At 48.5% G+C, this 14,044-nt stretch overlaps 1 protein-coding gene and 1 long non-coding RNA gene across 4 annotated transcripts in view; one reads left to right on the plus strand and one right to left on the minus strand.

The window, feature by feature from the left end:
* GOT2 (glutamic-oxaloacetic transaminase 2) overlaps positions 1-5,995 on the minus strand; it is a 22,642-nt gene extending 16,647 nt beyond the window's left edge. Inside the window, exon 1 of the mRNA XM_014827316.3 lies at positions 5,860-5,995. Coding sequence (XP_014682802.3) covers positions 5,860-5,948 — 89 coding nt within the window. The 5' untranslated portion in view covers positions 5,949-5,995. The remainder of the gene's footprint in view (positions 1-5,859) is intronic.
* LOC106822222 (uncharacterized) lies at positions 5,899-13,445 on the plus strand. 3 transcript variants are annotated; one of them, XR_011499110.1, is made up of 4 exons: positions 5,899-6,035; positions 10,402-10,648; positions 10,956-11,087; positions 13,129-13,445. It is a non-coding gene; the product is annotated as an uncharacterized lncRNA (long non-coding RNA). The 3 variants fall into 3 exon arrangements; XR_011499111.1 differs by having other exon boundaries at positions 10,988-11,087; XR_011499109.1 differs by lacking the exon at positions 10,956-11,087.
* The last annotated feature ends 599 nt before the right edge of the window (positions 13,446-14,044 follow it).

Genomic DNA, 14,044 nt, shown 5'->3' on the forward strand with positions numbered 1-14,044 from the left:
CCCCGCATCAAAGTGACCAAGTATCACCCAACAACCTTTTTGATTTGGCCTTCCCCAAATTGAATCGTAAGTATAGAAAATGAAAATTTCAGGCTAACTTTCCCCTAAAACTATCTTTGAGATTTCCCAGAGAAGCACCATCTTTTTTCCCAACACTCTCCTGGCAGCACGAACGCATTAATCTATCAAACTGAGGTTTTACCTTATGGCAAATTACTGTTCTGAGACAAAGATTAATCTACCCTTTTTCTTCAGGGGAAACAAGCAAGGAGTTTTTAATACAGTTTCATATTACAGAAAACAGTGTCTTTATGATCTCTAAATCAATCATTGAGAACCTGCTATGTGGTAAGAGCTTGGAATAGAAAGAGTAAAACACAATCCCTCACCACCACATTAGCCCAGCGGGGAGTTACACACAATGCAGGCTGGGGGGTGGGAGGGTGGAGGGGTAATATACGGTGATACAAAGACAGCCTCAGGGCAGAGAATATTATTTACAAGGGCCCTGAGGACAGGCTCTTACAGCCTGGGTAGGGGAGATAAGTATAGGCTCAGGAAGGCTTCCAGAAGGAGGTGACCTATGAGCCAAGTGCTACGGATGAAAGGAGGAAAAAGGCATTCCAAGCAGGCATAAGAATAATGGCTTAGGGTTAGAAAAAGCTGTGTGTGTGTGTGGGGGGGAAGCTGGGGGTGTCGGGGGTGTTACAGTATAAAGTGGAAGCAGGAAGCAAGGCTCTAAATTACCTAGGTGAAATAGCCTATGTTCTCTTAGCAATCATTTATCCAATCTCAACCGATCAAATGTTTCAGCCCGGCACAGGGAAAGTTCCCTGCGCTCACCATGCTGACTAGCCCGGTGGATTATTTCGTTAGAATTTCTTTCCCAACAATCGTTTTCTTGTTGAGCTGTGGTCAGTCAGCACTCACAGCTCACTCCTCCATGAGGCACACTGGATGGCTGGATGGACACGGAACTACACAGTTAAATTCATGCTCTCTCGACAAGTTGGAAATTGCCTCAGTCTCAATAGCCGTAACTGGTATGCACAGCTAATTCTCTGTTATTGAAGGGTGTATTATTCCATGTTTGGATTTCCCAGGCTTTTCTTTCTTTTAATAGGTTGCCTTGAGCAATGTCAGTACTGGGCAAACAGAACAGATTCAACAGCAGCTCAGCCACTTACTAGCTGTGTGAGCACAGGCAAATCAATTAACTTCTCTAAGTCGCAACTTTTCTTATCTGTAAAATGGGGGCTCAACTTACCTATCTCACAGGGTTGTTATAAGGATGAAGGGAGTTATGAAACATAAAACACTCAGAACAGAGCCTGGGACAGAGCGAGTGCCTGATGTTTGCTGGTATCAGTTACTAAATTAAACTACTACACTTATTTATTTATAACCGCCATGCCTGGTGAGGCCAAGCACGTACAGAATTCAAGGAGCATGTGGGCATAAGACTTCATGGCCAAATGGAGGTCTTTCTTGCTTTTCAATGATTACTACTTAGTTTTTTCTAGAGTCTCGAGAGACATTATCATCCTGCTTCCTCACTACCTCTACTGCCAGGACTCAAAATCCCTCTCATTCTTTTTCGTTGTTCCAGGCCGCTTGGTTGTTCCAGTATGTAAGCAATAGTAAGAAACAGATACCTTGAAGCAACTTCTGAACCGGGCCTGAAGAAAGCTTTCCTAATTTCCTGCCCACAATTCAGACCCTGAAAACATGCAGCTACCTGCCTGTCTACATCACTGTCGTGAACTGACGAGTGAAAGGAATACTTGGAACGTCAAGGACGTTTTATAGAGAACTTCTGGTAAGCAATTTTCATTTTAAAAAGATGGTCTGTCTAGCAGGTCTTCAATCAACGATGACACAGCTGCTGCTCCTAACCACCAGGACAGAGGGCACTATTCTTGTTAAATGGTGTGAAAAGCCTTAATTTGTCACGTTCTTTAAAAAGTTTTCTAGCAGAGAAATTCTCTCAGAAACAATAGCCTGGAGTTTTCTGCCAGAGATCTGGTCAAGAGTGGTATCTTTTAAGGAGAATTCTAGAAGCAATGTGAACACACTGCATCTCAACATAGGATCTGAATACAGGAGCAGGGCCTCTCCCTTTGATCAGTCCCACATCAGCAACCAGGCTCAGGTCCTCCACACCCGGCACTACTCCATTCTTTAAAAGGGTAAAGACTCCATGCCCACGTTGTAAGAACTCTGCCTGATGTTTTTAAAAGGTCAGTAGTAGGTGAAAACAAGAGTGCTCTGTGGACAACGATGCTGACACCCTGTGGCCTACAGTGATCCCTATCAATGCACTTTGGACAGAAGAGCAAAGTCTCAGGCACGGCGCAATACTGACCAGCTAACCAAAAGAGGTGAGGTACAAAGTATTCAGATAAGCATTTCCAATTCAAATACCCTGCAATTGCCCTGGGAGCCTACCCAGTGCTTTATAGTTCCTAAAATGCTCTCCCTCCTGTTCTTATTTTAAAATAAGAAGAGAAGTTAATTAACTGGCTCATGACCACAGAGCTAAAAACGACAAAAACAATACTACAATTTTGACTTTCTAAGTACCGGTTATCGTACCACTATTGCCACTGCTTTTCTTTTTTTTTTTTTTTAAAGATTTTTATTTTTTCCTTTTTCTCCCCAAAGCCCCCCAGTACATAGTTATATATTCTTCGTTGTGGGTCCTTCTAGTTGTGGCATGTGGGACGCTGCCTCAGCATGGTCTGATGAGCAGTGCCATGTCCGCGCCCAGGATTTGAACCAACGAAACACTGGGCCGCCTGCAGCGGAACGCGTGAACTTAACCACTCGGCCACGGGTCCAGCCCCAGCCACTGCCTTTCTTAAGGGTCTCAGGATACTCTTTCAGTCATTTCACTAAAAACTAACCAGAATTAAGTAATTAAGAACAAATCATTATAAATCATTAAAATTAGCATATTATTCTTTCTTCATTGACCTGTGACTACCTGGTGGTGCAGTGGTTAAGTTCGCACGTTCTGCTTCGGCGGCCCAGGGTTGGCCGATTCGGATCCTGGGTGCGGACATGGCACCGCTTGGCATGCCATGCTGTGGCAGGTGTCTCACATAGAAAGTAGAGGAAGATGGGCATGATGTTAGCTCAGCGCCAGTCTTCCTCAGCAAAAAGAGGAGGATTGGCAGTAGTTAGCTCAGGGCTAATCTCCCCCCGCCCAAAAAAGAAAAAAAAAATGCAGCTAAATGAAACATTTGAACTTAGAGAGTTCTATTTAAATGACCCAAGTATGCCTGTCAATGGATGAATGGATAAAGAAGATGTGATATATACACAATGGAATACTACTCAGCCATAAAAAAGATGAAATCTTGTCATTTGTGACATAGATAGAGCTTAAGAGTATCATGCTAAGCAAAATAAGTCAGATGGAGAAAGTCAAATACCACATGATTTCACTCAAAAGTAGAAGATGAAAACAACAAACAAACACATGGACACAGAGATTAGACTGGTGATTACTGGAGGGGAAGGGGAAAAGGAGGAGTGAGAATGGGGTAATAGTGCACATATGTATGGTAACAGATGATAGTCTTTGAACATGAACATATGGTGAACATGATGTAGTCTATGCAGAAATCAAAATATAAGGATGCACAACTGAAATTTATATAATGTTATAAACCAACGTTACCTCAATAAAATAGTAAATAAAATAAATGACCCACGTATGAAAATTAAGCATTTCATAGGACAAATCCTTAGTTTTTCAGAATACCAACTGCCAAGGTTTCACTGTATTAGAATGAGCTGTTTTTAAAAAAAGAAACTTCAATTACTTGAGTTTATTTTAAACGTTTTCCACTTTCACCATTTGGCTTTGGGTAAAGGTCACTTCTGCCATGGCGAGAGTGCAGGTTCTGACTGCCCTGGTGCCTGAATAGCTACCACTCACGGCCAGATATGGCCTCAGGTTCTATCATCCACTCACGTGATCACTGTTCAAATCTGAACAGTACTTCCTCAGCGGCAGGCGCTCAAATATTTGCAGATTTTATTTTTTTGTACACATTTTGCACCACTGTGGTTCCCCTACAGGTTTACACTTGGATCTAAAATACAATATTAAAACGTCACATTTGTTGCTGTTGCACTAATCTAAAAATCAAGGCTTCAAAATAAAAATATTCCATTTGAAAGACATGCCAGGGCCTGTTTAAGTGCTGAGACAGATCAGTGAACAAAGTACTAGGTACAGCTCTCACGGAACTTACATTCTAATGAGGAAAAGGCAGGAAAGAAAAATGAGTCAGGCTCTCAAACTGAAAGAATGACTAAAAGGTCACACTCATTAGGATTTTCACCCAGCACTTTAAGTAGAGCTGCAGGCCACCCAGCCAAATCCAAAAAACCAAGAGATTATTGATGACTACTATGGTGCAACAGACTTTCTCTTGTCCCTAACTTTAGGCACCCTTTCTGTTCTCCAAAACTGGTGCATAAATGATAACCTCTCTAATTCCGGTCTGCCAGGTAGGCTGGTTTAAAAAGCAAAACTCGACAGTGGGCCAAGAAGGAACCAAATCAGGGAGACAAGAAAGTATGAAAGCCTGGACAAAACCGTACTGCTGAGGGTGGGGCTCTGGACAGGACAAACTGTTCTGCTGGCTTAAAGACATCGTGCATACATCCAAAGGAAGGCAAGGCACCCCCCAGCAGAGGCCATGGCTTTGCTCCTTGAAGTTAATATCTGGTCGGAGTGGTTTAGAGAGACAGCTCTCGATTAGGCAGACCTTAAGGACTCTGTCCCAAATAGGCTTCTTGAGTGAATCAACCGCCTGGCTCAGATCTCCACTAGGAAGGAATTACCAACTCGTTTAACGCTGCGTACTTTTTCTCCGCAACACTTATCACATCGATTGAAATCACATTTATAATTTTCTGAGCGACACCTGTCCCTGCCTCAGGCTCGTTCACCGCTGTCTCTCTCTCTCACCAGCCTCTGGTCCAGTGCCTGGTTCTGTGAAACTGCGATGACAAAATATTTACTAACTCAAAAGAGTAGAGTGAGATGGAGAGGAAGAGCGGCGGCTTCCCCACGGCCAGACCTTCGAAGGGCTTAAAAAAGAAAAGGAGGTGCACTACACCCCGACCGTTTTCCATCCAAAGGCCAAGTGGCCGGGGGGGGGGGGGGGGGCGGGGCGGGCACCGGTGACTCAGGCGGGCACAAGGGTGGGAGGATGCCGCGCGGCAAGGTCACGGAGCGCAGAGCGGAGAGCCGGTCTTGAAAGCCAGAGCCCCGGGAACCTTCCTCCCCCCGCCCCGGGCACGCAAACGGCCGCCAGCACCGCCCTATCAACGCCAACCGGTCCCCACGGAGCCCACGACGGGTGAGCCCCGCTGTCCCCCAGGGCAGCACGTCAAGGGCACACGCGCCCCCCAGCGCCGCCGCCAATCGGCGCGAGGCGGCCCCGGTGCCACAGCCAATGGGCGCGAGGCCGGCCCGGCGCCGCAGGCCGCGTGCTCTCCTCTCGCCCCTCCGCCCGCCTCGCGCCGAATCTGCGGCCCAGGACCCACCCCCCCTTGAACGGGAGTCTGGGCACCTAAGAGGGCCACACTTCCTAACCCAGGGGAACGCGTTGGCACGCTCGCCTGCAGTCCTGGGGACAGCGGAGGGGAGGGCTGTAGGACCCCGAGGGTCATTGTGAGGGGCAGACGCTCAATCATCAGCCCCCAGTGAAGCCGAGGGGCAACAGAGAAAGCGTGCGTGTGCGTGTGCTTGCGGGGGGTGGGCAGATGTCCTGGGGCGCCCAGAGCTCGGCAGGGCGGGCCCACCATCCCGGCTCCGTCTCGGTCTCCCCTGCTTACCTGGCTCTGGCAGAAGCCGCGGCAGCGAGGCCTGGGTGGAAGGCGGCGGCGACCCCGGACAGGACGCGGCCGGAGTGCAGCAGGGCCATGGTGGGCGGCGAGAGGGCAGTGGACAGCTGCAGGACGGAACGGAGAGCCGGCGGGCGCGGACACGGAGGCGCGGGCTCCGTCTGAAGGTAAGGACGACGACTTCCCCGGGCGAGGCTAGAGCGGCCGTCCGCCAGCCCGAGCCGCGTCACAGCGCACCCTGGCGGCCGGAGCCGTGGGTCGGCCCCGCCGCGGAGTCAGCGCTGCCCGGGCCACGTGGTCCCGGAAAAGGGGGACGGCTCTGCTTATCGCGGTTAGCGCGCTTGAAACGCTTCATTCATTTAATCACGACGGACCGGACCGAAGAGGTAGCTGTTGTCATGCCAATTGGGAAGATGGGGAAAGGTAGGCTGATGGAAGTGGAGTAATTTGCCTAAAACCATACAGCCAGGAACCAAGGGGGCCGACCCTCAATTTTCAGCCGGATTTTTCCCCAAGTGCAAATCACCTCACCTTCTTCTTGAATGTTTCCTTGTCCCTGTAATGGAGAAGATAACATGGCTATCTCATGGGGGCATTTGTGAGGATTAAGTGAGATTAGCTGATTATGTCTAAAAACAGTCCCTGGTTTAGTAAGCGCAAAATAACCTGTGGTTATTAATGACAAACGTGTTTGTCAGATCCTTGTGTGAAGGGAATTAATCACTTTTAGAGGAAAAAGCGAATGAATCTGAGAACCCAGAAGTTGAATGATTCAAACAAGCCCCTTGTTATAAACAAGGGTTGTTTCTCAGACACTATTTTCTAAAACCCAAATAGAATGTCCCTTGCTGATTTAATTTATCCTCTGTGGCATCACATTGCCTGAATGCATAAGTCCAGATGTCCACTAAGGTCACATTCTAGGTGCTTCCCAGTCCAGCCCCAATTTACTGTCTCAGACTCATCAGCTCTCTCTCTGATCACATGCTGTGCTCCTGCAGGCCTCAACTTTCAATTCCGCTACTGTATTAATTTCCTATAGCTTCTGGAACAAATTACCACAAACTGGATGCTTTGAAACAACAGAAATTTATTCTTTCATAGTTCTGAAAGCTAAAAGTCCAAAATCAAGGTGTTGGCAGAGTTCATTCCTTCCGGAGTCCCTCAAACAAAGTCTGTTCCAGGCCTCTCTCTCAGCTTCTGGCAGTTACCAGCAATCCTTGGCAGTTCCTTGGTTTGGAGACATGTGACGCCAATCTCTGCCTCCATCTTCACACGGTGTTCTCTCCCTGTGTGTGTCTCTGTGTCTCTTCTCTTCCTATAAGGACACCAGTCATATTGGATTAGGGCCCACCTTAATGGCTTCATCTTAACTTGATATAAAGACTCTATTTGCAAATAAGTCACATTCACAGGTACCTGGAATTAGAACTTCAATATCTCTTTTTGAAGGATACATTTCAACCCATAGCAATCTCTGTCCCTAAGATCCAGCAATTATACTTCCAGGTATAGACCCTAGAGACCTCACACATGTATAAGGATGTCAGTGAAGCATTGTTTATAAAAGCAAAACATAGGGAACAACCAAGTTTCCCATTGATAAGGAAATAGATTTGCTTTTACAGTCTCACGATGGAACGCTATAGAGTTATTGACATGAATGAACTCAATTTGTAGGTATCATCATGGATAGACCTCAGAAACATAAAAAAGCAAGTTGCAGAACTATAGGTATAACATGACACCATTTAGATAAAATTTTCAGATACACAAAACCATACTATACACTCATTCATAAATGTATGTAAAAGTTTGAAAAAATACAGCAAGGATACTGTTCAGTACAGGATGTAAAGGGCATGAGAGGGTGTTTGCCCTTGTGGAAGGAATGACACAACTCTGTCATATTTACTTCATAAAAAATTACAGATAATATTAACAGTTGTTACCAATCTGGGTGTGGGTATTTGCCATATTGATCTCTGTAATATGTATATTTAACTTTCTCATAGGAAAGCTAATTTGAATTACTGGTATGAAAGACGGATTGAAAAGGACAACCAAGGAGGTAGGGAGACTAGCTAGAAAAAAGGCTGACACAGTAATCCAGGCAAGAAATTCTGATTGTCTGAGCTCGGGTAGGAGTGGCAATGATGGAGAAAGGGTTACAGATCTGGGACATATCAAGGTGGTAGAATAAAAGGGTTTGGTGATTAGATGCAGGGAGAGGTGGAAAAAGAGTCAGAAATAATTCCCAGTGTATCAGTTAAAATTGGGATTGTCTGCAAGGAACAGAGACCCAAAATAATTGCCTTAAACAAGATAAAACTTATTTCTCTCACATAAAAATCTGGAGATAGGCAGTCCAGGGCTGGCATGGCGTTTCTGCCCTACAAAGTGCTCGGGGACCCGACCTTCCAGGTTATGACTCTGTTCTCCCTCAGGTGTGGCCCTGGTGGTCCAAGATGGTAGCCACAACTTCAGCATTCACGTCTCCATTCCAGGCAGGAGTCTAAAGGAAGGGGCAAAAATAAAGTGCAAAGGGTATACACTAGCTATCTTTTTTTTTTTAAAGGCTGGAAGCTGACCTAACATCTATTGTCATCTTCTCTTTTCTCCTTCTTCTCCTCCTCCTCCCCCTCCCCGTCCCCCTCCCCGTCCTCCCCACCCCCAAGCCCCCAGCACGTAGTTGTATATTCTAGCTGTAGGTCCCTCTGGTTGTGCTATGCGGGACGCTGCCTCAGCATGGCCTGATGAGCGGTGCCATGTCCGCGCCTAGACCCAGACCGACGAAACCCTGGGCCAGCTAAGTGGAGCTCGTGAACCCAACCACTCGGCCATGGTGCCAGCCTACCCACTAGCTGTCTTTTAAGGAAGCTATAAAAGGAGGAGGCAGACTGTGGCAAAGATCAGATGGAGGAGAAAGAGGCAGGGGAGGGCAAAGGAGGGAGGATTTGGTGCCAGCTGTGGAAATCGGGGAGGCCTTCATGGGGAAGGTGGCATTTGATCTGTACTTTGAGGACATGTGGTATTTCACCATATGTGGAGTATGTGGATATGTGGGTATGTGGGTATGTGGGTATGTGAGTAGGAGGGAAGGAAGGAGCATGGCCCGTGCCCCCTTCACTGTCCAGCCTGTCTCTGCTGCCCCTGCTTTCTCCTGTCCTTCTTCCTCATTCCAGTCAGAGTGACTCTCCACCTCCTGAATCTCCCTCCAGGAGAAGGCTGTGGCTGGTCAGCTTCCCGCTTCTGACTGATCATCCCTTCTGGCCATTTCCCTGGGTTTTTTTTCGCTCTCCCACTTTACACCCTGAACCCTACTATTGTTACTGAACGGGGTTTGTTTTGCCCGCTGCACAATTATGCCAATTACCAAGATGACATATTTGCAGCAGAAAGAGGGTTTATTCACAGGACAGCCAGGTGAGGTGACAGGAGAACCAGTCTCAAATCTGCCTCCCCCCAAAAATGGGGGTTAGGGCTGTTTATGGGATAAGGGGGCAGAGTAGTCTAAAGTGTGAGAATAGATGATTGGAGGAGAGGAGAAGTGAGGTAACAGATGACCCGTGCAAGCATAGTCAAACTTCATGGCTCCTCATAGGACGCATGTTCACAAAATGTTGGCATTAGCATGATCTGAGGGTGGAGTTTTTGGCCCCTTGATGTCAAAGGGTCACCTATTGGTAATCCACACAGGCCCAGTTGATGAGTCAGTGGTCTTAAGCAGCCTGAACTGGACAAGGGGTCAACTCTCAGTTCCTGAAAAACGCAAGCACCTATTACCGTGGTGACCCAAGCATCAGAGATGTTATCTATAGGGTGGGTTTTAGTAAAGCATTGTCTAACTACTTTTGCAAATAGACAACTAACTGATTATAGTTAAAACAAGTTGGCCTCCAGTTTCACTATTAATTACTAGGATTCCTGAATCCTGCATTTCAGGTTTTGGTCCTATCTGCCACTTAACAGCTGCAGATTCTTCAAGCCATCCACCTGCCATTGCAGTCAGGGAGCCTCTGGCAGCCACCTCTGCATTCACAGTCAACCATAATGTCTCTGTTTCTCTGTATTTTACCATAAGAACTTCAGAGTAAGCCCTCGTATGTGTATGTTTTAAGTCCATCAGTTTTTTTTTTCAAATCAGTTTTAATAAAACAATGTGCCAGCCCCTGGACTAGGCAGTCTGAGTGACCTGTGGGCTTGGGCATTCCTGGGCACTGGGTTCCTGCACTTAGAAATTACTAGACAATGTGCTCTGTTCTGCTTGTCATGAGCTTCTGGGGCCTTTCTGCCATTTCCTGGTCACCTCCAGGTGGACCCAGAGGAAGTGTTTCTAGGATGAGCTCAGAAAGGGCTGCCCCCAGGTACCCCAGGTAAATGCAGATGTTTATTGGATTCTCCTGGGTGAAACGGGGTGGGGAATGTCTAATAGGAGGAGGTCCTGAGTCACAGAGGAATCATTTCTTCACCTTCATTTGTATTGTTATGACTCTTCTCACAGCTGGAAATTTTTTTTTTTTTTTTGCTTAGGAAGATTCACCCGGAGCTAACATCTGTTGCCAGTCTTCCTCTTCTTGTATGTGGGCTGCCGCCATATGCCTGCTGATGAGTGGTCTGTGCTGGGAACCGAACCTGGGCCGCCAAAGTGGAGCACACTGAACTTAACCACTAGGTCACCAGGGTTGGCCCAACAGCTGGGAATTCTGCTGGAGTTATGAAAGCTACCTGGAATTGCACTGTCTAGTCACCAGGGACCAACAAAGACAAGGCTTTGCAGGCAAGTCAATAACTCTTCTCAACCAAAGCCCCACACTTCCCACCCCAATCCTGTTGAAGGTGTAGACTGTAGGAGTCTAGAGACTGGAAGGCCTTTCAGAGCTCTTTTAGGACAGTGCTTCTCACACTGTCAGGGGCATCAGAATCACCAGGGATCTTGTTACCATGCACATTCTGATTCAGCCGGTCTTGGGTGGGGTCTGCCATTCTGCTTTCCTAACAAGCTCCAGGTGAGACCCATGCTGCTGGTCGGTAGATCACATTTTGAGCAGCATAGATCTAAGCTATGCCTTGCCAGTCTTTTATAGATGTCACAGGAAGCCTGTGTCCCAAACTCCAGAGTTCCCACTATATCAATGGAAAACCTGAGGCCAAAAGAGGGAAGTGTTGCCTGAAGTCACATAGCCAACTGGGGTTCGAGACCAGAGACAAAAGCACAGGTGAGGGGTAGATTCCTTTTACCAATTTCAGCGCCAAAGGCATTTGTCTGCGAGGATCTCCTGATCTGTTCTCTGCCCTGAGTCAGTCCTTTGGCGGGTTGTCCAGGAATCATCTCTGGGCCTCCACTCCAGGCCTAGGCTATTGGATCGGTGCTGCAGGTCAGCCTTCAGGCTGTGGCCAGAAAAGATCTAGTCTCCCCAGGCCAGAAGACTGAGGGCAGCTTAAAGAAAGGGAGAGTTTTGGGGCTGGCCCCGTGGCCGAGTGGTTAAGTTCGCGCGCTCCGCTGCAGGCGGCCCAGTGTTTCGTTGGTTCGAATCCTGGGCGCGGACATGGCACTGCTCATCAAACCACGCTGAGGCAGCGTCCCACATGCCACAACTAGAAGGACCCACAACGAAGAATATACAACTATGTACCGGGGGGCTTTGGGGAGAAAAAGGAAAAAATAAAAAAAATCTTTAAAAAAAAAAAAGAAAGGGAGAGTTTTGCACAGACGCACACCATATTGGGGAGTGCTGTGGCGATCAGTGTTAACTGAACCAGGTTCATTTTTGCCCATTGCCCAGAAAGCCAGTCACCGAGGGGACGAGACTGTAGCAGAGAGAGGGTTCTAACTACAGGGCAACCAAACAAGGAGGTGGGAGAACCACTCTCAGATCTGTCTCTCCGAAAGTAGGGGCTCAGGGATATTTATGGGGTAGGGTGTGGGGTGGTCTGAGGTGTGGGAATAGATGATTGGAGGTGAGGAGATGTGAGGTAATTGATGATCTGTACAAGCGTAGGTAAGCTGCATGGCTCTTCATAGGATGCATGTTCACAAAATGGCGGCATTACCATGATCTGAGGGTGGCGTTCTTAGCTCCTGATGTCAAAGAGTTTACTTATCAAAGGGCTGGCCCAGTGATGTAGTGGATAAGTTCATGCACTCCGCTTCAGTGGCCTGGGTCGTAGGTTCGGATCCCGGGTACAGACCTACACCACTCATCAAGCCATGCCATGGTGGTGTCCCGCATACAAAATAGAGGACAATTGGCACAGATGTTCGCTCAGGGCCGATCTTCCTTAAGCAAAAAAAAAAAAGAGGAAGATTGGCAACAGATGTTAGCTCAGGCCCACCCTTCCTCACACACACACACACACACACACACACACACACACACAGTTCACTTACTGAGCCTTTTTGCGGGCCCAGTTGATGGTTTGGTGGTCTCAACTGGCGTGAACTGGACAAGGGGTTTCAGTTCCTGAAAAAGCATTCTTAATTACTCTGTTGGTCAGGTGGGGTCAGTTGAGCTGGTCCTGGAGGGCCCGCGGTTACATCAGCACCCATGGGGAGTGGAGGACCCGGGGTGGGGAGGGGGAGAAGCACTGGCAGAGGCTCTGGGCTGTAACAGTCCTGAAGAGTTGTCCTGAACTGGGGCCTGGCGTGATCCCTCTGCGTCGATTCCCCTCCTCTGCTCCCTCTGCCTCCTTCCTGCTGAGGGACCTTGCTGGGCAAGCGGAAGCTTCGGTGGAAAGGGGGCAGGGGATCTGAGCAGCGCTCCACAGCATCTGCTACACAAATGTTTATATAAAATGTGTAAGGAGCGTACTTGTGAGGTGCCCACGTGTACGTGGGTTGGGTGTGTGTGTGTGTGAGTAGCTGTATGTGAACATACCTGTCTTTGGAGTCTCTGGAGGGCGTGCATGTGCACTTGGGGTGAATGTGTTTCAGTGTGACCTTGTTGTGTTTGCATTTGTGTGTGTACGTGGAAGTCAGTGAGGGGCATGTCTCTGTGCAGGTGTCTATGAGTGTGCCTGTTTGCGTGCGGGGATTCTGTATGTGGGAGTGGTGGGGAGTGGATGTGTGCCGGCTTCCAAATCCATCAGATAAGAAGCCCTGGGGCCTGTTCCTGAAGAGGCCAGAGGAGGCTGGGCTGCCTCAGGGGCCTTGGTGGGGGTGGGGATTGTGTTGGTGGAGAGGGCCGCTCTCATCTGAAGAAGTAGCCCTTCTTTGGAGTGACCAGGGCCTTTTCTATCACTACCACCTTTGTCCTCCAGGCCAGCCTGCCCCAGGGAAGTGCAGAGCCGCAGAGGAAGAGGCTGGGGCAGGCACTGCCCTCCCACAGTCAGCCTCCTCCTAGCCGAAGACAGGAGAGAGTTTCTGGTGACTCTGCCCCTCCTCAGGGTGGGAGAGCGTCTCCCAAGCCCCTGCAGAGCATCCTGGGCTCTGGCTAGTGGACCCTCTAGAAACCTCACCCACCGGCTCACAGAGTGTCTCCAAACACTTTTCTGTGTATGTGAAATTACTCTGGAAAAGTACATCCCCCTACCTCCACTTGCTAACTATAAGGATTTTAATAAATGACTTAAAAATACTTTATTAGTGCTGTCCGTCTTTGGCTCCCCATGTGCAGCCCCTGGGTGTGTCTCAATTCCCCTTTGTTCTGCTTCACACTCAGACTTTTCACCAGAAAGACCCCAGTTCTCCTGTCAGCCAGGATCATGACAGCAGGAGGTGCAGGTTCTGGATGAGCCCTGGGCTCGTGCTGGCTGCTTGCAGGGAGGAGGAGCAGAGCAGCACGCGTAGCAGGGAGTGCCTGTGCGTGCCAGTGTTGTGCCAGGGGCTGTGGGGTGGGCAGAGGCCAGACACAGCCCAGTAGATGCTGGGAGGGTGGGGTTCTAGGAGCCCAGAGTGGAGAGGAGTTGCTTCTGGCTTGGGGATTAGGAAGGGTGACATGGAGGAGGTGGCACGTAAGTGGGACCTTGAAGGAAGACATATTTCAACATCCTCATCTGTACTTCATGGCTCTCAGTGTCTGAGAGACCAGAGTGGGGCACAGTCGTCTCCCCTATTCACACGTGTGTGAGCTCAGGCCCCAGACGGTGGAGTGACTCACCCAGGGTCACACGGAGCCCCTCTGATAGGGCCCAGCCTTCGGATAGTTGGCTCGTTGTTTTTTCTGATCAGTTCTAC

The sequence above is a fragment of the Equus asinus genome, chromosome 28 (assembly GCF_041296235.1).
Source record: "Equus asinus isolate D_3611 breed Donkey chromosome 28, EquAss-T2T_v2, whole genome shotgun sequence".
Classification (NCBI taxonomy): Eukaryota; Metazoa; Chordata; class Mammalia; order Perissodactyla; family Equidae; genus Equus; species Equus asinus.